We start from the raw sequence: 22759 nt of genomic DNA, 5'->3' as shown, positions 1-22759 counted from the left end.
TTAACAGTTTATTTGCATAAATATATTAAATTGTATGAATATTTTTGAACAAATTAAAAAATATATAAATAAAAAATAAACTATTTTTCTTTCTATAATTATTAATTAAACTATTTCATAATTTCTTTCAGTATATCAGAGATAAGTATATTTTTGAATAATTTAATACATTTATTTGCTCGTTATGTCACTTTTTTAAATTTCAAATAATTGTCTATCATTATAATGAAATTTGGCTCTGAATTCTGCATATTTAATAAAAACAATATAAAGTGATATAAGCAAAGATATTTATCTTTCATATAATACATAAAAAGAATGGACTCTGGTGGTAAATAATTGTGCACTTTGTGCTAATGGTAACTAATTAAGCAGAAACTTAATTGGTAAATCATTTCAGAAATTTCTAACTTCCCAGTGGACACAAAATTTGACGACGTCTTTACGACATCGTTACGACATCTTTAAGACATCTTTACGACATCCAATGTCCATGTCGTTTCGATATCTTTGCGATATCGTAAAGGCATCGTCAGATCATACGACTTATTTACGATATCGTAAAGACACCTTAACGACATTGACATAGGATGTCGTAAAGTTATCGTAAAAATGTCGTAACGATGTTTTAAAGACGTCGCTAAACTTTGTGCCCGCTCGGTTTCGTCATCGACCGACGCGCAGCTTGCGCCTTTAAAGTAACTCTTAGGTCATCCGTCAAGAGGGCGCATTTATCAGCGCATGTCTTTCACATTCTCTTATTCTATTAGATTGGAAATCTCCCACCTCATCTCTGGAGATAGGTCTAAATAGACGCGACGGATAGGGCTAGGAAAGAAAAAGATAGAGTTTGCGGGAGGCAAAGTGTGCATGCAGGAAGGATTGAATGTCTCTATCTTTTTCTATCCATATGTTTCTATTTTTTTAAATCTTTTTACTTCCAGCAGGGTAGGTTGAAACTAATAATGCGGATCCGTGACAAAAAGCTCAAACGACGAAGCGCCTGCCAAATGAGAATCGCGCTCCGTGAAAAGGCCCGCGAATCAAAAAGCGACTCGCTTTATTCCAATGGATTATGTATGAGAACGCCTTTACTGGCTCTCTGATTAGCGGGCCTTTTTCACGGAGTGCGACTCTCATTGGGCGGGCACTTTGTCGTTTGGGCTTTTTGTCACGGATCCAATAATGCGTGTTTCTTACACATAAGTTGAACATGCCTTTTTTTGTATTTTGAAATAGTTTTAATGATTAAGGCTTCAATAATAGAATACTTTCAATATATCAGCTTATTTTTGTAGCAAATAAATACATCTTCTGTAATAATATAATAAAGTAGACGCGGATCTTTCTATATAAAACGAAAATATTAAAAAATTATCGTTTTTGACTTCATTTATTTTAACGATTCAACATGGTACGACATTGGGACTATATGGATTTTGTCGGCTGGTATTTATACTGCAAAGTCACGCCAGAATTACGTGCGCATACGTGTGGCTTCTTAAACCAAATAATTTCTACATCAAATAATAGGCTTTTATGTTTATTTCAAAAGAACAACATACTAAATTAGGTTTGATATCTGAAGTTGGTCAAAACAATTGAGAAAATGGTGAACCTTGTTTTTTTTCCACGCATGAAGTGTCACGTATGATCTTTGGTCTGAAGAAGTGATTTTCATTACTTGTAAGTAATATTTAGACTATCTAAAAGAGTCATTTCATAGTGGCCAGTGTTACATTGAAAAATAATAATAAATATAAACAAAATGGAGTTCGCTCCCACAAGAAAAGATTTTTTTTTGTATGAAATAAGGAATTGATCAACGTCATTTGAGGTTTAAAGAAATCAATTATAAGGTTATGTGATTAAAATCTGAAAATAGAAAAACATCCTAAAGAAGTAAATGATAAGGTTTTACAAGTTGTTAAAAATTTCTGCGAAAAATTTCAATTAAATTAAATAAGGTCCAAAGCATTGGGATAAGGTTATGACCCAAAATGCATCTTGGTACAAGGAGAAAATTGAGTTTCCTTGTACTGAAGTTCATCTTCAAATTGAAGATGCCGTCCCTGAAAATGCCCAGATAACAACATGCGCGCACGGTGTCACGCACGGAGTGCTAAAGCACGGTATCGAGGCATGGCGTGAAGTTGACAGCTAGCCTGGTGGTTGATTACAAATACAGTTACAAGACGCACACAGGGCATCTCAATAAAGTGAAGGGGGCTGCACGAATTCGGATCAGAGGAATTGCTTTATTGTTCTCAACTGCATACTACGAAAATTTCATCTACCTTCTGTTCTGGGACTCTTGTTTTGAGTGGTCTCCTTTATGCCGCCCTCCGGCCCAAGTACCGATTTTAGTGAAGCTTTCTTTTTGTCGCCCATTCCCCTTTGGGCTTCTGGAATCTGGGGTAACCTGAAAAATTTTCAGTTAGTTTAAGCAGTGTTTGCTCATCACCCAAAGGCAAGGTCAACCGAGTTTATGGTTCTCACTCGGACGCCGGCAAGAACAAACAAACTAACCGGCTTTGTTTACCTCGCCAACCAGCTGCCTCCTGTTTTCCCTGCTTTTACATCCCGCGCTTGCCTTCATATCTCGCTTCTCATTTCTGTTTATTATTTGTTCTGTGCTTGTAAGGTCTTAATTTATGCCACTGACATTTTGTTTGGTTTGGATTTTAATTGAATTCTGTTTACTTTGCTTTTCTCCTCTTGCCTAACTCTACAACCTCTAACCGCATTTAAATGATATTATATTAGGTTTTATTGATATCCTAGCTCGGTCGCGACCTTCAAAGGGGTTCGGTTGCTTCACCCAGCTTCGGTTCCGTTAAATTTAATTAAATTTCTCACTGTCTCGCCTTGCGGATGGGCAAGGTCCTTAGTTTAATTGAATTTAGTTCTCATTTGTGTTCGAGAGCGAGAAGTCTACAGACTTTCAATATATGTACGGAATTTTAACTAACTAAGCCTTTTTTTTAGGTTCTGAAACTCCAAGATGGACCAGGCCAGGTCTAGCGGCAAGTCTAACTTTTTGGGTGCGGCATCCCCACTCAGAGATGCGAACAAGGGCGGGTTCGGAGGCGCACACAACGCGGCTCAGGATGAAACACTGTCGCAGCCTACTGGATTTCCGACCAGGGCTCAAGTAGAATCCTCCCCCAGACCAGTATCTGCCAAGAGGCCCGGAGCCTCCCCAATCCAGGCGACCTCCCTGAAGGAAAGTCGCTTGGAAAAAGTCAGCAGGAGCGAGGTAAAGTATGGCCATCCTATTCTTGAGACTGCCAGCAACCTGGCCTCCCACCGTCACTCTTCGGAAGAGATGGCCCCGGAGAGGGGCGGTATCTCTCATTCCGCAGTCATCAGAGATGACAGTCAATGTAATAACGGGCCTTTGATGGATAGGCAACTCCTCTCCTCCTACACGGACGATCACATCAAGTGTTTAAGGCGGGGTGCTGCGCCGGCTTTGTATTCTGAGGGTGCTGTTCCCCCCTTTCTGGTCTTCCTTGAGTGCAATACGAGAAGCAGAAACTTCGGGAAGTACGACCCCGTTGCATTGGCAGATAGGATTAGGGGTGTCATTTCTGGTCCCCAACAGATCTACAGGAACGGGCAGAACCGAGTGAAGATCTTCTGCGACAGCATGGAGCATGCGAATACTCTGGTACTTTCCCAGACGCTGAAGGGTTCCGGGTACACTGTTTCCATTCCATCTCCCTAATTGAAAAAGCCCTTGTCAACGGTGTCCCTGTGCGGTACTCTGCCTCTGAAATCTTGAGTAGGACCACTGAGGAGGTTAGGTCTTCCATCATCTCCATTAGACGCAGAACCAAGCAGGATGGCACCCTTGATGAAAGGGTGGAATTTGTTTTTGCCTTCTCAAGGATTCCGAAGGTCATCTTTCTCTCCAGCTTCGGGTATAATATTATTCCTGTCATACCTTCCCCGAAGAGGTGCTTCACCTGTCAGAGGTTTCGGCGCGGACCGGACCAATGTAGGGCTACCAGGCCGACGTGTAAATTCTGTGCGAAATTCCATCGCATCGAGGAATGTCCCAACAAGCTCTCTCCGGTGAGATGTGCCAATTGTGGGGGAGATCACATGTCCTCCTCTAGGATCTATGGAGTCTACCTCTTTGAGTTCGAAGTAATGAAATTCCGGTTTTGGAATGACTTTGGATTCCAGGAGGTGTAAGTAGCTCTAAGCGAAAATGGATCAACTGGAGGGGTTAGAGGATCAGCTTTGGAGTGCGGTTTATTCTCTGCTGGACATGAGTCGCTCCTCCGAGCATACCATACAAAACCCAAGGCAAACCATTTACTTAGTTCCTTTTATCTCTCCCAAGGTGATCTGATTGGTTTCTCCTTGCGTTTTCCAATGATATTATTTTGTACCAATCTATATTCTTCTCAAATTACTATTCTTAAAATCGCCTTTAAGCATGAAGAATTTCCATTAAAATTTTTTTGATAGTCCTCTTAAATTCATAGAAAATACTTAAATATATGGAAATGTGCAAAATATTTTGTACTTGAAATCACTTTCAAATTCATTGAATCTTTCAAATTTGCGGGAATCTTTCTGAATCGCTGGAAAATTTTAACAAATATTAAATGTTTCAAAGCTATTAAAATTCTTCGAAATTGATTAAAATCCTTTATATTATTTAGTAATCTTCTGAAACTTCAAATTTTTTAATGTTATAAAATGATTTAAAAACTGAAAGTTTTTGAAATCGCTTGAAATGTTAAAATCGCATAAATCATTTAAAATCCTTGAAATTCCGTTAAATACGTTAAATACGTTAAATTTGACGAGATTTCTCCAAATATTTGAAATGATTTGAAAATTGAATAAATCATTGAAAGTCATGGAAATATTTTGTTAACAATTTTAAATCATTTAAAATTCCGTAAAAACATTTAAAACTTAAATTTTTGAAATCACTTCAAAATCTTTAAATCCGTGGGAATAATTCAAAATCTCTTGAAGTTACCTAAAATGTATTAAATACGTTAGATGCCGATAAAATTTCTCGAAATCCCTCAAATTCTGTGTATTATTCGGAAATCCTGTGATTTTTTTTTAGATTCATGTCCTACATCTTTTATGTTTCTCACCAAATTATTGATTTCATAGTTTAAACATTTTTTTGAAAAATTAACTTAGCTCTTTCAAATTTAGGAATTAATTTATAATTTAAATTATGTAGATTACATTTGTCTGTTTGATGTTTAAAGTGTGCGGAAATCAGAGCTTGTTTTCTACATCTGATTAAAAAAGTGCATTGCTCCTTTAGATTAACCAATGTTCGATTGGTGCGTATCCAATTTTGCATAAGTTGCATCGGAGTGTCGCCATACCTTCTTTGTATATAGTTTAAATAACCCATGATGTCCCAGAACGTGATTATTATTTATATTGGACCGTATGACCAGCATAAGACGCATTCTATCATTAAAGAATTTAAATTAAGATGTTCAAATGTTCAAATTGAAGAATCCCTAATTGTTAACTGCAAATTGCACAGTCTTGAATTGAAACATCCCAATTTAGAAATTTGTTAAAATTGAAGAAACTTTGGGTGGGATGCTCAAATTGGAGAACTTAAATTGAAATTGTTGAAACAAATATCAAGTAGATAATGTGCAAAATTGATGAACTTTATAATTAAAGTCAAATCTGTATTGAAGATATTAAATTAAAGAATCTCAAATGGATATATTAAATATTAAAGGATTGTAAATCTATATACTTAAATTAAAGAGTTCTAAATTAATTTCTGTTTAAATTAAGGAACGGTAAACTAAAATTTCCAAATTCGTTTATTAAGGTGAAATATTCAGATTAAGAATTTGGAGCTCAAATACTTAAATTGAATAATCTTAATTTAAATCGTTAAGTTAATACAATCTTAATTTGAAATAAGTTTATATATGTTTACAGAGAATCTCTTAAACTGCTGTATAAACTTAACAATTTCAAATTATTATTAATATACTATTAATAAAATATTAATTAAACGACATCTTCTTCCTAACTTCACATTATTTTTAATTACACTTTTAATTAATTCTAATTACAAATATATATGGTATTTTGTGTCAGTAAGTAAATAGGGAACCTGTTATTCATTTCGCCGAATTATAATATTTGATAGATTTATAGGGGTTATCGTCACCGTAACAATGGCACTTCAAATAAACATTAATTTGATCTCAGGATTTGCGAAAGGAACTTGGATTTTCTTTAATTCTAATAATATTTTACTAAATTAATCAATTCAATAAAACATCCTTTCAGTCCAGTTCAGATCTTCCTAAATTAAATCATGCTATAGAATTACTTAGTTTATAGAATTTCAGCACGAAATCATTGCAAGCAGAGTTCTTCAATTAATTTAGTCAAATTATTTCGATCTTTGGTATTTGATCGATCTTGGAGGGAGCTTTGTTTGATGAGTTTCAATTTGGAATCATAACAATCAGATCTCCGTAACTTAACCTTGCAATTATTTATATTTTTAGTATGTTATTCTCGAAGTCCCATTCTTGCTGAATATTTTTGGGGAACATTTGCTATTCTCCTACTCGGTTAGGGATATAGTTTAAGTTCATAAAGTCTGGGTTTCCCGCCCTTGTTACAACGATCTCTTGAACAGTGCCCGGCCTGTTTGATTGACTCTGAGGTATATATTCTTGTCTAATTGTTGAGGCCTTGGTCTCTTTTCTGAAGTATATTATAGCTTTTTGGAATTTCTGGTACGGAATCTAAGCCGAAGGTTCTAAAATTCGCAAAACTGGAACCCCCGAAGCGTGGTTGGTAAGAGGGAGGAGATTGAGTCACTGCTCTTTCTCAATGATTTGCATGTCTTCTGCATCTTCGAATCTTGGCTCACTCGAGGTCATGGCCTCGAGATTAAGGGCTACTTGACCTATCGGTGTGACAGAGCAGTCGGTAGGGGTGGAGGCTCACTGATTCTGGTACGGGGCTGTCTTTAATGCCCACTTCCCCATGTGAGGCTCTCCAAACACAAACTATATGGGCAGCCAGCTGTGTCCCGCGGTTTTTGATAGCGGCTTGATTCCTCTTAATGACTCTGCCCCCACCTATATTTCTGGTCCTGGCCAACTTGCTAATAATTTGGACCTTGTTTTCTCTACGGCTGCACTAGCGTCGGTCTTCACTGTTCGATTTGGAGATAATAGTCACAACTCAGACCATGTTCCGGTCTTTGGCAGGCTGGATGCCTCTTCTGCTCTTAGCTGCTCCTCGTCCAGCAGATTTAACATTAAATCGCTGGATTGGAGCCTGTTCAGCGAGAAAATGGAGGGTCTTATTTCGGGCCTTAGATCTGAACTGGTGGATGGAGCTATTCCTGCGAATATATATGACAAGTTCATTAGTGCGGTCTGTGACTCCCTGGAAGCATGTAGGGCCTACAGGCCGGACTCCCTTGGGCGGCATAGGTCCAGGCAACCTCTCTGGTGGAATGTCAAATGCGAGGTGAACCAGGCTAAAAGGAGGTTGGAAAGAAGGAGATTTCTGGCCAATCAGACAAATGAAGAAATATAAATCTATAGGAGGGTCGACTGTGAGGTTAAATCTCAGCTTAGAGGTATTAAGCACCAGTCCTTTCGAGCCTTTTGTGATTCCTGGGATCCGGCAACGGGCCTGTCGAGGATATGGCGCATTGTTAAGGCCTTGGCCTCTCGAGCTGGGGAGCCTCACACGGAGATAATTACGGACCCGGATTCTCCGGCCATTCGTGACTTGCAGGAGGAGCTGGTGCGCTCGGACATTTCTCCTTAGGTGAGGCACCCTTTCTCGGATCCCGATGAGCGGGACTGTATGAACTAGCCCTTTTCCTGGGAGGAGTTTCGGGTGGCCCTGTCTATGTTCAAGGCTAAGTCATCTCCCGGCATGGATGAACTTTCATATGAGGTTTTATATGAGTTTCTGACATCATGAAGGGTTTTGGAGGGGGTAAGAACACGCTGGCTCTTGCTCTTAACCTTAAGGGTGTGTTTAACGCAGGTCTGCCCGGGCCTCTGATTGATGAGTTGAGGGGATTGGCAGTCCCAACAAGGCTGCTCAATTTAGTCTCCTTTCTAGTTTGCAAGCGGTATCTCTTTTCCTCCTCCGACAGATCCATCCCGAGGCCCTGCGGAGTTAGTGTACCCCAAAGGGGAGTCCTCTCATCGCTTCTGTTCAATCTGGCTATGAGGCGGCTCAGACATTTGCCAGACGGTGTAAGTGTGGCCATGTACGCGGACGATTTACTGCTTTACGTCACCGGGATTCTGGGGCAGGAGGCTTGCGAGCTGCTGGAATCAGCTTGTGAACAACTGACTCCTTGGCTGGAGAGTCTAGGGCTCTCCATCTCGATCCCAAAGTCACAGCTCTGTGTTTTTTCAAGGAGTAGCCGCTAAGGCATCGAGAGCTCTTAATATTCTCAGGGTAATTGCAAGAATCTCCTGAGGCGCCTCGCCCTCCCTTGTGCTCACTGTCCATAAGGGGTTGATCAGGGCGTGCTTTGAGTAGGGGGGCACTCTCTTCTTCAGAGCAAGCGCAACCGCCCTGAAAATGTTGGATTCGATACACCACGCCTATCTAAGTGTTGCCTTGGGTTGTATGAGCTCCACTCTCATCTCTGTGCTTCTGTCGGAGGCAGTAAATCCAGGGATGATTTTTTGGCACCGATCTCTTTTGACTTTGATTTCTGCGAGATTTTCAAAGATTGCGAGTTTTCGTAGCAAGCTTTTTGCGAGTTCGCAGACCGCGAGTTTCCAGGGGTTACGTGGGCTTTCACGGATGAATCGGTGGACCCAGGCTTGAGGGTGGTGGGATATGGATACCACATCCCCTTAGAAAACTGTAGATTTGGGGTTCGTTTGAAAGATCACATGTCAGTCCTGTCAGCGGAATTATACGCCATCTTTTATACGGTTAAATTTGCTATAGAGTCGGGCTTAAGAGACTCATTCTGATCCCATTCTGGCCCGAGCAGTGTGTAACAGTGTTGCGGCGGTGGAGAGAGAGGGGTCATCTATCCGTTATTGTTGGGTCCGGCGCACTGCGGGATTGGGGGAAATGAACTCGCCGATAAGGTGACGAAGCAGGCATCTAGGTTCCCTGTTATCGCGTTAAGGGGATCGTCTCTGCGGGACCTTGGAGAGGTTTGCCAGAATGACTTTAATTTTTGGGCTGCGTTGTGTTGGCCCTATGGGGAAACTAATGACCCGCGGCGGGACCACTTCTCACGAGTCAATGTTAAAACGCCGAGGCCTTGGTTTTGTGGCCCTTATTTACCTAGGCGATTTATGAATATGGTCACCAGATTTAGGACAGGTCACATCTGCACGGGGCATCACTATGCGAGGATGGGTTGGAACTTTTCGGTTGAATGTGAATGCGGCGCCCTGTTTAAGGACCTTTCCATCTTTTGAATCAGTGCCCTACCTTCGCAGGCGACTCCTATCTATTCCCTCCAATATGGCGAACGTGGTATCGAGTGAGGGAGTCGTCATCGCAGGCATTCACGGAACGGATATAGTTTGCTTTCACTCGACTTAGGTGTTTTTCTGTGGCACAGTAGGAACTATCGTGAGGAAGGCATGAAAAATTGACCTGCATGAAGAAGAATGTGGAGGAGATCAAAGGGCATTGTATTTAAGATTACTCACATCAATTTTGTGGTTATGTCATGGCTTATTAATTGAATCAAAAGGCCAAAAATAAAGAAGAAAAAGAAAGATTGGAAATCTCCCGCCTCATCTCGGGAGATAGTTCTAAGTAGACACAACGGATAGAGCTGGAAAAGAAAAAGATAGAGTTTGTGGGATGCAAAGTGTGCATTTGCTAAGGATTGAATATCTCTATCTTTTTCTATCTATACGTTTCTATCTTTTTGAATCTTTTTACTTCCAGCAGGGTGGGTCGAAACTAATAACACGTGTTTCTTATACATAAGTTTAACATGTCTTTTTTGTATTTTGAAATAGTTTTAATGAATAAAGCTTCAATAATAGAATACTTTCAATATATCTACTTTTTTGGTAGCAAATAAATACGGCTTATGTAATAATATCATAAAGTAAACGCGGATCTTATTATTTAAAACTCAAATATTTGAAAAAAACTCGTGTTTAAGTTCATTTATTTTAACGATTCGACATGCTTCGACATTGGGACTATATGGATTTTGTTGACTGGTATTTATACTGCAAAATCACGCCAGAATTACGTGCGCATACATGTGGCTTTTTTAACCAAATAAATTTCTGCATCAAATAATAGGTTTTTATGTTTATTTCTAAATAAGAACATGCTAAATTAGGTTTGATATCTGAAGTTGGTCAAAACAATTGAGAAAATGGTGAAGCTTCTTTTGTTTCCACGAATGAAGTGTCACGTATGATCTTTGGTCTGAAGAAGTGATTTTCATTACTTGTAAGTAATCTTTAGAATATCTGAAAGAATCATTTCATAGTAGCCATAGTGTTACAGTAAAAAATAACTAATAAATATAAACAAAATGGAGTTCGCTCCCACAAGAAAAGATTTATTTTTATTTTTGTATGAAATAAGGAATTGATCAACCTCATTTGAGGCTTAAAAAATCAGTTATAAGATTATGTGATTAAAAATCTGAAAATAGAAAAACATCCTAACGAAGTAAAAGATAAGTTTTACAAGTTGTTAAAAATTTCTGCGAAGAAATTTCAATTGAATTAAATAAGGTCCAAAGCATTGGGATAATGTTATGACCCAAAATGAATTTTGGTTCAAGGAGAAAATTGAATTTCCTTGTACTGAAGTTCATCTTCAAAATGAAGATGCCGTCACTGAACGTGCCCAAATAACAATATGCGCGCACGGTGCCACGTACGGTACGCCAATGCACGGTATCGAGACATGGCGTGAAGTTGACAGCTAGCCTGGTGGCTGATTACAAATACAGTTACAAGACACACACAGGGAATCTCAATTGTGTCTGACTTTTTCTCCATTTCGTAAAGTATTTCGCAAAATTGAGGGTCACCATCATCAATACGTGATCCTTTGAAAACCTGGTCTATTCTGTCAGAATTGTGAGTAAAAAAATAAATTTTCAAACTATTTTAACCGTTCAAATGCTGTCGTCTATCAGCCGCTGATTTCTATCTTTCGCAACATTCATATTAGTCGTGAAAATAATCGTTTCTTCAACAAATTTTTTGATTTTTAAACATTTTGTTCATCTGAGCATCTCGCAAATCTCCGAATATTGGACCAGTTTTCTTTCTTTCGTTCGCAAATCATTCGGAAAAAATATATATTGAGTCAGTGCGGTACCTATGAAAAAAATGATTCAAAGTTGGATTTAACCAACGTTAATAATTATTTGTTTCATGCAGAAATATATTTTACTTTTACATTCTAGCTAGAACATAGTAAGGAAACAGAAAACAGATTTGTCGGCTCCAATCACACGTTGTTTTTCATGGAAGGAGTATTTCAAGGCTTCTCGCCCATTGTCCAATTTTCATGGGAGGAGCACCTGAAGGAAGCCCTAGCGCAATTCATGCTATCTGAAAACTACCTACTTTTACACCTTCTTTTCCTGGATCGATTCTAATTTAATTTTTTTTAATAGGTACGGCACTGATTCCATATATATTTTTTCCCAAGGATTTTTGAACGAAAGAAAGAAAACTTGTCGAATATCCGGGGGTTTGCGAGATCCTCGGACCAATAAAATGTTGGAAAATCAAAACATTTCTTGAGGAAATGATTTTTTTCCCGACAAATATGAATTTTGCGAACTATAGAAACCATCGGGTAGCAAACAGCAGCATTTGAACGATTAGAATCGTTTGCTCATTTATTTTTTTACTTGCAATTCAGACATAGAAGAATTCTAGAGATCAACGGCTCTTTCAAAGGGCCAGGTCTTGATACTGGTGTGCCCAAATTTTGCGAAATACGTTGCGAAATGGAGCACAAATTTATTTTTAAGAATTCGAAAAAAAATAAAAGCTTTTTAATAATTACGGCATACCAAGCATTTGTAAGTTTATAAATGCCAAGAATCTAACATAATAAGAGAACCTAACATAGTTATCATTGAAGATTTCAATCGTCCATAATCAACCTCCGCACATATTGTTAGCGAGATGCACAAACTGACATAGCGAGCCGAGCGGTGGCATCACTCATACTTTCACCTCAAGGATTCATTTTAACTAAGGAAACAGAGCTGAAACACTCATACATACGGATGTTCAAATCTCTCGATAACCAGGATGTATTTTCTTCTCCCGCCTCGCATGTGTCAGTCCCTGCCAAGCTCGCCGGTAACGAAACATCATCTAAGAACGATGTTCCTTCTAAGTAAGGGGGACAGTAACGCCCGGGATATTCTTGAGATTTCGTAAACCCCATTATATTTTTAATTTATTTTCTTAACCCAGAATGCAGAAAGTAATTTTAGACCTCGTTAAATAACATAGTACACATATTGTTTCTTGTTTTACTTAAGGATAAATGTCTAGTCGTTTGGGTAACTAAAACATTCAATGTTATTTTAAATTTCATTTATACTGCAAGCAACTTGCGAACTAATCCGGACCCCAAGTCGACCTCGAGTTCCTTCCATTCGCATCCATTATTTCAATTTTCTCTCAAAACCCCCAAAATCCTTCAGAAAGCACGCACCGCAAATATCTCAAACAATTAAATTTATAACTTAATTCAGAGAGTGGGTCCCATTTTCTGGAAAACATCTGGCTGCCATACCCTGAGTCTACAATGAAGACAAAGGATTCTTTCTCCAACAGCCTCGGGTGCAATTTAGCCACATTCAAGAGAAGGTCATGAATAGTCCTCAGGCAGCCGATGTACAAGGCTTCTATTACCCACTCTTAAACTCAAAATACTCTAAAGGGCCCAGCGGCCCCGTATTTTTCCGTGACGTCATTCTAATATCCCCGCTCTGACTCAAAGTTTCCCTTCCTCCTTCCTATTTCCCGATTGGAGGAAAGAGTTCGAGCGGAGCAGCTCGGGAACGACCCCCAGCATCTCGGAGGTTTAGGGTTGCCTATTTTTCCAAATTACCTCCAGAGGATTCGCGTGTTCCAAGGACAGAAATTGGCGTCGCGGGATCGCGAGCGAGACACCCAAATTTAATTGTGTTTTGCCCGAGTAGATTCGGTTCTTACTAGAAAACTTTCTTCATAATTATAAACATTTCGATATATACAAACGTTCGTTAGTCCTTTCGGTATAACTTCCTGAATCCTGAATACGATATCTCAATTTGTGTAGACGTTGTGAGGACCGAAAAAAAATGAAAATCTTTTCAGTCTCCATACAAAAATTTTATGGATGAACTTAGCCACGTGATTTCGACTTTATCGACGTTCAAAGTTTCTTTTTCTCTCCGCTAGAAATCGCTAAAAATGCTCCAAAAATAATGATAGGTTACGTGTATGCAGATACTTATTTGCTAATTTCCCGGTAATAAGCGTATAAATACTGCTTTGAGAACCTTCTGTAATGTCAAATTTAAAAAAAATGTTCAGCTTCACTTTATGATTGTAGTTTATGATGGATTAGAATTACAGTATTTGATATACTTTAATATACACGTATATATACTTAAGAAAAGAGGAAAGTATTAAACAACCACATCAGCGCCTTATTAGGATCAGGAAAATTAAAATGTGAACATTATTTTGCAATATATACTGTAAGATCATTATTTACTTTTACTTTTTTTTATTCGGATGGACTGGATTTCTATAAACCGAGTTGAAGGGTCTTTTCTTTTAAATGAAACCTGATAAAATACCGCAATAATCTGAAATGGCCGATTTTGCAAAAATTTTATTTCTTATTCATTGAAAAAATGAAAAAAGGAGAAAAAAATCTTTTTATAAGATTACCGGCTTTTGAGGAATACTTTGATTCAGTCCCAAGTAACTTCAATCAATAATTCATCCATAAAGTTGGTTTAATAGCTTAGAAATTGTTTAAAAATGTATTGAAATTATTATAAAGAAATATGTGAGTGAAAATGGTTTCATGGGGATTGACAGTGATTCATCAATTGATTTGCACTAAATTTTTTAAACTTGAACAGCTTACAGACAAAACTATTTCTAATGTAATTCTTGGAAGGTAATAAATAATTTCTTATTTTATAAAGAAAGTTATAATCAAAGTAGTGTTTTCCAGTGCTTTCACTTTTCTTCCTCCAAGTGTGGGTCGAGCGTTTAAAAGCACTATTATAAGCCAAATTGTATAAATCAGAATATGGAATTAGATAATTAAGTTGCATGCCATTCTCTATGGCCCTTTTGACTAAACTATCAGCTATCTCATTCCGGGTGATTCCCTTATGTCGGGGAATCCAGACTAGTTTAATATCTAAGTTTTCTTTTTTGATAAGCAAAAAAACGTGGTATTTTTTTATATTAGATACAAGGCGGAACCCATGACACTAAAACCTTGGCATGCCTCCAATATGCTCCTTGAGTTTGTAAATATCTTAACTTTCTCCATAAAGTTGTTCAAGATATATTCTATGGCCTCACAAAGTGCAATAGCTTCTGCTGTGAAAATAGAAGCCTCTGGTGTAATTTGATAACTAGTTTGTCAATCACATTGTGAAGAAAAGACAGATACGCCAACCGGTTTTTCCTCAACTTTAGATTCATCTGTAAAGAAGAAAATTCTGTCATACATGGCTTTGGAGAAGAGTCGCTCAAATTTATTGTTCGGAGATCTACTGTTCTGTGTTGGTTGGCGTTTAAATACATTGCGAGTAGATAGGTAGGGGCAGTTTTGGCGCACCTTTTCCTGTATGAATAGCAAGCTTGCGACTAAAGTGCAGAAGGCTGTAAGATTGGTTTCGCTCCTTGTGCTGACTTACGAATCACAGTTTTGAAGTATCCGATCCACACTATCGATATTTGAAATCAATACTTAAAAATCATGGGAGTAGAACTTTTCAGCCCCAAAAATATGGAATATGATAGGATATATGATATCGCAATATTAGGCTATGTGATACCTGCTATCCCCGGAATTTAAGTTTTTCACCCTAAAGTAATATGTATTAAATCTTTTATCGCAATGGTGCATCATTGAAAATTTCCAAGATCTGCAACCACTCTCGTGATATTATAACAATTCTCGGTAAACAAAATTCCATTCTCATTACGTCATCGTCGATTCCTGGAATCCTTATCAATGTGAACCTAATTAATTAAACGTTCTCCATTGATATTTGCCAGATTTGATATTTGTCAGCTTAACGGTTAACATAAATAGATACGCCCCTTTTCAAGTTGGAGCTTCAACTTTAATTGAATTACCTGATTTTATACAGAGAAAAAGAGCTGTAGTTAATATTTAAAAAAATACTCGTATTGCTTTCTCTGGTCAGTAATGGCAGCTCTTCGTCCAGTTAAAAAAGATGCAGGAAGAACCAGTTTTAATCCTAAGCTTGATGGTTCAGAACTCAAATATAATGACATCACGTTTCCAATTCCATTTGAGGATATTCCGAAATTTGAGAAAATGAACGGTTTAAGTATAAATGTGTACGGATTAGAGTCTGCTCAATACAGTAAGAAAGAGGAAATTGTTCCAGTTTTTATAAGCCAGGAAAAATCTAAAAAGCTACTATTCATCTTCTTATGATTGAAAATACTAACTTTGATTCAGATGTAGAAGTTTATCATTTTGCTTTGATAAAAAATCTATCTAGACGAGTGAAATCACAAATAACAAAAGCTGATCGTTGCACTTACTTCTGTGACAGGTGTTTGTGTCACTTTAAATTTCAGAAATCTCTTGAAAAACATAGAATTGATTGTGATAATCTAAATAATAACTGCACACTAATACACCCCACAGAAGAGGATAACATTTTGAAATTTAAAAATTATAAATACAAGAGAGGGTTAAATTTGCAGTATATGCTGACATAAAGTGTTTGTTAGAGCCAGTTGTCAATACGCATGCAAATGCTTATCAGAAACATATACCTATAAGTGTTGCTTATTACATAAAATGCAGTTTTGACGATTCACAATCTGAACCTCAAGTTTATCGTGGAAAGGATTGCATCACGTGGTTTGTCCTTGAGTTGAACAAGATAGCTGAGAAAGTAGACTCTTATTTCAAAAATCCAGTTTCAATGGATCTCTTAGCATTAAAGCAAGAGTATGATTTTCAAAACGCAAAATTTTGTCATATTTGCGAATAAGATTTTATCCAAGATGATGTTAAACATCGGGATCATGACCATTTTACAAGTAAATACCGTGGTCCTTCTCATGACAGGTGTAACGTGAATTACCAAGAATTACATGTAATTCCCATAGTATTTCATAATTTATCTGGCTACGACTCTCACTTTTTCATCAAAGAATTGGCTACAAGCTTTGAGGATGATATCTCATTATTACCTATCAACAAGGAAAAATATATGTCCTTTACAAAAAGGGTGCAAAATACAAAAGTTAAACTCAGATATATAGACTCTTTTCGATTTATGCCAAGTCGCCTCTCCAAATTAGCTTCAAATCTTAGCAATCATGAAAAATTGATTACAAGAAAATATTCAACAAATGATAATGACTTTGAATTATTAACAAGAAAAGGCGTATTTCCATACGATTATGTTGATAATTGGCAGAAATGAGATGAAGATTGTCTGCCAGCAAAAGAGGAATTTTATTCTAAATTAAATGATGAGGGTATTTCAGATGAAGATTATAATCCTGCGTGCAAGGTATGCAAAAAATTTAACTTGAAAACGTTAGGTGAATATTCGGAATTATACTTGAAAAATGATGTTTTTCTCTTGGCGGAAATTTTTGAAAGTTTTAGATGTCGCTGCATTGAAACTTATAATTTGGATTCATTACACTACTATACAGCACCAGGACTTTCTTTCGATGCTATGTTACAGTATACTAGAATTGAACTCGATCTATTAACAGATGTAGAAATGTTATTACTTGTTGAAGGAGCAATAAGAGGTGGTGTGTCTCAGTGCTCCAATAGGTATACGAAAGCAAATAATAGATTCATGGGGTCGAATTTTGATGAAAATGCACTCAAGTCCTATATCACTTATTTCGATATAAACAATCAATTCGGTAAAGGTATGAGCCAATGTTTAACCTATAGCAATTTTAAATGGTTGACTGATTTTAAAAACGAACCAAATAACCGCGCACTAAATGTATGAGAAAATGGCTTTCGGTGGATCTAGCTGAAACTTTGTCATTTTTAAGGTTATAAGTGGCGGATGAAATATCCGTAAAAAAATGGACAGTTTTAGCGCTATGCGGCGCTAAGCGTTCAAGATCAGTGAATAAAACGAATTACAACAGATTTTGTTACAAAAGCCATGTCAACATAGAAATCACGGTTCAGATCGTGGTCTGTCATATTTTCGCCTACACCGTTGACTCATATAGCGCGCTTCTCAAAACGATCAAACGCTAAGCACCCAAGATTTTAACTTGGCTAATTCATCACTTTTTTAACGGCAGAAATGGTACCCAAAGTAACATTAGTAACTAGTGCGTACATTCCGATGATTACATTGTACTGTTCTCAAGAGTGCCGAACGCCTAGCGCTCATGATCAGTGAATAGAACAAATGACAATAGATTTAGTTACAAAAGCGATGTTAACATAGAAATCACGGTTCAGATCGTGGTCTGTCATATTTTCGCCTACACCGTTGAACCAATCGCAGTAGCTTTTGCAAAATATGAAACTATTTCTGGCTCTTGATTCGGGTTCGCTTGTTCACCTCTATTAGCTACTAGGATTGGTTCTATTCGCTGATCATGGGTGCTTAGCGTTCGGCCCTCTGGGCGAAGAGTACACTGTTATTATCGATGTGCGCACTAGTTACTAATGTTACTTTGGATACCATTTCTGTCTTTAAAAAAGTAATTACTTAGCCAAGTTAAAATATTGGGCGCTTAGCGTTTGATCGTTTTGAGAAGCGCGCAATATAACTCATTGGTTTGGCTAAACATATCACTGACTACTTTCTGATGCGTGATTCTTATAGTGACATCGCTTTTGTCGCTAAAGTTACTAGGCTTGATTTTATTCGCTGATCTTGAGCGCCTGGCGTTCAACCCTCTTGGGAAGGGTAGAATGTTATTATCGGTATCTGCGCACTAGTTATTAATGTTACTTTGGGTACTATTTCTGCGTTTAAAGAAGTGATTAATTAGTCAAGTTAAAATCTTGGGCGCTTAGCGTTTGATCGTTTTGAGAAGCGCACTATATGAGTCAACGGTGTAGGCGAAAATATGACAGACCACGATCTCAACCGTGATTTCTATGTTGACATCGCTTTTGTAACAAAATCTGTTGTAATTCATTTTATTCACTGATCTTGAGTGCTTAGCGCCGCATAGCGCTAAAACTGTCCATTTTTTGGATTTTTTTACGGATATTTCATCCAGCACTTATAACCTTAAAAATTACAAAGTTTCAGCTAAATCCACTGAAAGCCATTTTCCCATACATTTAGTACGGGGTCCTTTTTTCAACATTCCCGATGATTCAGAGATAGGTTATATTCTTGAAGTAGAATTGGAATATCCTGAAGAACTCCATGATTTGCATAAAGACCTACCATTATGTCCAGAACATTTTTTACTTCCTCTTTCAACATCTAAAATCCCGAAACTAATTACCAATTTGAAATCAAAGACGAATTACGTTCTGTATTATCAAAACTTAAAACAGTATTTAAAATTGGGAATCAAGTTTGTTAAAATTCATCGAGTTTTAGAATTCAAGCAAAAGCCATTGCTAAAAGCCTATATTGATTTGAATACTGATTCGCGAAAGAAGGCAAAAAATGAATTTGAAAAAAAATTTTCAAACTCTTGAACAACTCTGTCTTCGGAAAGACCATGGAGAACGTAAGGAAGCACAAAGATATTTGGTTAGTGGCACAGTGGGAGGGAAGATAGGATGCAAAAGCTCTGATTGCCAAACCAAACTTTCATAGCTGCACCATATTTGGTGAGGACATGGTGATCATTGAAATGAGTAGAACCAAAATTAAATTCAATAAGCCCATTTATATAGGCTTCACAGTTCTAGACATATCAAAGATAATGATTTACGACTTTCATTATAATTACATGAAGTACACATTCGGTGACAAGACAAAATTACTCTACACCGACACAGGCATCTGAATTTACCACACTACAAAACCAAACTTTTATGAGTATATTAAAAAAGATTCCGATAAATTTGACACCTCAGACTATCCACCAAATAATATGTAAAAAATTGAATTACTAAATAAAAAGGTCTTGGGACTCATGAAGGACGAATATAACGGGAAAATTGTATCTGCATTTGTAGGTCTAAGGTCCAAATTGTATTCCTATAAAGTTTTGGGTGAAGAAGGGTGTTTGAAATGTGTGTGCTAGTACGAAAATACGAGAATATTTAAATGTAGTTATTCGCGATTAGAATGAGTAAGTATATATATATAGTAATCCAACCATTTTTCAATGTCGAGTCAGTGTACAAACCAACGAGCACCGGGTAGGTCATGATAAACTCATGAACCTAAGTACAAAACAGTTGATTTTTATATCTTATTCCCGAAATAAAGCTATTTTCCCTTACAGTTATTTCCCTCTTGAATCCGTGAATCCAAATATATTAGTTGGATGAAATTTATAGATGCTTGATAATTACAACACTAATTATTATAAACATTTTTTGGTCCTTCGAGACAGATTCGCGAGTGTAAAGAAAAATTAACTCTAAAAGTGGAAAAAATTGGCTTTGAAAAAGAGTTAGAAAAGTTCGGTAGTGCTAAACTGTTGAGAAAACCAGTATGGCGTCGAAAGTCATTTAATTTTAATTTTAAGTCCGGTGTTCGCTTAACTGATTTGTATCTGGATTATTGGTGTGGAAAATTGTTCTCAAATTTTTTGGCTTTTGGATATTGTGTTAAACACTATGAGAATTTCGAACAGTGCAGTGATCGAAAGATTCAGTGAAAAAGGATGTTCTGAGTGAGACATATTACCATCGTGTGTGTTCCGTGCGTGCATGGCGTCACACGCACCCAAGGAAACCCACGACCTCGTTTATCGTAGATCTTGATTGTTCACCGTGAATCATTGATCGCTTACTGCTCATCACATATGTCATAGCTACTTAAAGGAGCGTTATCTTCAGATGCTTCTCTTATTATGCCTTTACCGATGTTCTACTGCTGCCAGTTTCCAATACAAACAGCTGTTTAAATAGCTGTCTTTCTGCTTCTTCGTCTTCAAAGGGAGAATTAAAAGTCTCGCTTTGCATTGAAGAGTGTCTACAAGGCAAGTCTTACGGTGTTCAACTTCGCACTCTACGAAGTTTTCAGCTGTCACTTTCGCATTACGCTGGGACAGTCTTTATTATGATTGTATTACACGTAAGGTTGCTTTCCTTATTCTCTTATATTTATGTTATGACAGCATCAGTATTACTAAAATAAAAGTCGCACACTATATCTCACCTTTACGGGTGCTTGTACGCCAAAGGATTATTATACAATTGCATGTTTAATGATTAAGCTGATTATTTTCTCATCAGTTAAATTTAAATTGTTAAAATAATTTCTAGATCATTATTGCTAGTAACTCTGCATCATTTTTCAAATCATTATGTCTACAATTGAAGCGTTAGGTATCGAGCTTGTTTCATTGCATGAAGCTGTTATGCGTACAGAAATTAATTTTAAGAAACTCGCATACGACAAGAGAAATGAGACAACTATTAGAGGTCGTTTAGAACTGCTAAAAGAAAAATGGCATTGATGCTTAGAACTAGACTTAAAGACTGGAGCACTCTATACTTCAGAAGAAAAAAAGACCATAGGATATTTTTCTGAAAGTCAATTTCTGCAAATTGAAGAAGCTTATCTTGCAGCTCTCGATTATTTAAATTCAAAGTTGCATACTTTTGTCTCAAATGTTGCGGTAGAAGCTAAACAACCGACGCAAGAAAACGTTAATCAGCAAAATTATACTATTCCCAAATTACCTAAAATTACGTTGCCTGAATTTTTAGGCAATTATGTTGACTGGGAAAATTTTCGTGATCTGTTTGAGGCGTTAATTGTTAATAATATGTCTTTATCTAATGTGTCACGTTTACACTATCTGAAATCTTTGTTAGTAGGTGATGCTAGTCATGTCGTTAAACATATGACAGTGACCGATGCGAATTTCACGACTGCTTGGGAGACAATTAAAATTCGCTACGATAATAAACGGGCTCTAATCAATGCTCATTTGCAAGCAATCGCGACTATACCGAATGTCTCTAACAATTCTATGGTGGAATTAAGGGCGTTACGTGATTCTACAAAATGAAGCGTTGACGTGCTTAAAAAATTTAGATCGACAAACTCAGCATTCGGATGATGTTATGGTGTTTTGGACAGTGCGTAAATTAGATATGTCATCTTTGAAGGAATGGCAGATGCACTTGGGATCTGAAACTGACTATGCTACTTTCAAAAAATTAGATAATTTTTTAGCAACACGCGTTCGGACTTGAGAAGCGATTCAATTATCAAAAGGTAATCTACCAGAAAAGGGTAAAAATAACAAAGGACAATCAGTTAAAGGTCACAATGCCTCTACCAATTCAAAATGCTTAATGTGTAAAGAAAATCATCACTTATTTAAATGTAAACAATTTAGAGAATTATCTATGGATCAACGCAAGGAACTCGTGTTACGTCATCACTGTTGTTTCAATTGTCTGACACCAGGTCATAAACCTTACAACGGTTCTAGCAAGTATACTTGCGGTAAGTGCCATCGTAAACATAACACATTGCTACATATTGAATTTAAATCTAATTCTAATTCTATTGCTACAACGCCGGCGTTGACTTCCGCCAACACTCTTGCAATCAGTTCTCCAGTGGCCGGAACTAGTAATACGGGCTTAGTAATAAAAGAAATATCGGATAGCCCTCCGCTAACAATACAGGGAGCCCATCATACGAATCTCAATGACGCTACAGTTTATTTTTTGAATAATAAACGCGATCTTTCACGCTCTACTTTGCTCGCAACCGCCGTAGTAAACATACGAGCTGATAATGGCCGGGTTCATGTCTGTAGAGTTCTACTTGATCAAGGCTCGCAATCTTGTTTTTTATCTGAAAGATTAGTGAAAATTCTGAATCCGAAATATCAAAGGGTTAATGCTTTAGTTTACGGTGTAGGAGGTGAGATGATGAGTGCCGCGAAAAAGTTAGCTCAAGTAGTACTTTTACCAAAGAGAGGTGTGATCGAACCTGGATTTATGCAAGCTTTAGTGTTATTGCATTTAACGTCTTACACCCCACCTGTAAGACCGGGGGGAGGAGTTGAAAAGGAATTAAAAGAACTTTCCTTAGAACTCTGATCCATTTGGCTCAGAAGCCATAGATATGATTCTAGGAGCAGATATATTTGGATCATGTCTATTACCAGGGCTTAAACAGGGTACTCTAGGCTCTCTTACAGCGCAGGATACTATTTTCGGATGGATCCTCTCTGGGCCGGTTCTTAAGTCAAACAGCAGCTGGTCTTTACCAGTAACCGCGCATCAAAGTATAACCGAGGAAGTCCTTCACGATGATTTGCTTAGGTTCTGGGAAATGGAGGAACCAACCTCCAGATCCCTTTTGACTGCTGATGAGATG

The 22759-nt window shown here is 37.4% G+C and overlaps 2 protein-coding genes across 2 annotated transcripts in view; both read left to right on the top strand.

Annotated features, from left to right (window-relative positions):
• Nucleotides 1–15444: 15444 nt before the first annotated feature.
• Nucleotides 15445–21431, top strand: LOC117169717. Its single transcript, XM_033356222.1, has 2 exons — nt 15445–15625; nt 20881–21431. The coding sequence occupies exons 1-2, from the start codon at nt 15445–15447 to the stop codon at nt 21429–21431; spliced, it is 732 nt and encodes a 243-aa protein (XP_033212113.1).
• Nucleotides 21432–22504: 1073 nt separating this feature from the next.
• LOC117169716 overlaps nt 22505–22759 on the top strand; it is a 1229-nt gene continuing 974 nt past the window's right edge. Inside the window, exon 1 of the mRNA XM_033356221.1 lies at nt 22505–22704. Coding sequence (XP_033212112.1) covers nt 22505–22704 — 200 coding nt within the window. The remainder of the gene's footprint in view (nt 22705–22759) is intronic.

This window comes from Belonocnema kinseyi, chromosome 3 (assembly GCF_010883055.1).
Source record: "Belonocnema kinseyi isolate 2016_QV_RU_SX_M_011 chromosome 3, B_treatae_v1, whole genome shotgun sequence".
Lineage (NCBI taxonomy): Eukaryota > Metazoa > Arthropoda > Insecta > Hymenoptera > Cynipidae > Belonocnema > Belonocnema kinseyi.
Note: the sequence above shows the minus strand (reverse complement) of the source record. Positions and strands in the feature narration are given on the sequence as shown.

Coding starts and splice junctions, on each gene's coding strand:
- LOC117169717 (XM_033356222.1), top strand. CDS start 15,445: ATGGCAGCTCTTCGTCCAGTTAAAAAAGATGCAGGAAGAACCAGTTTT. Junction 15,626..20,880: donor ATTAGAGTCTGCTCAATACA/GTAAGAAAGAGG, acceptor ATTGATGCTTAG/AACTAGACTTAAAGACTGGA.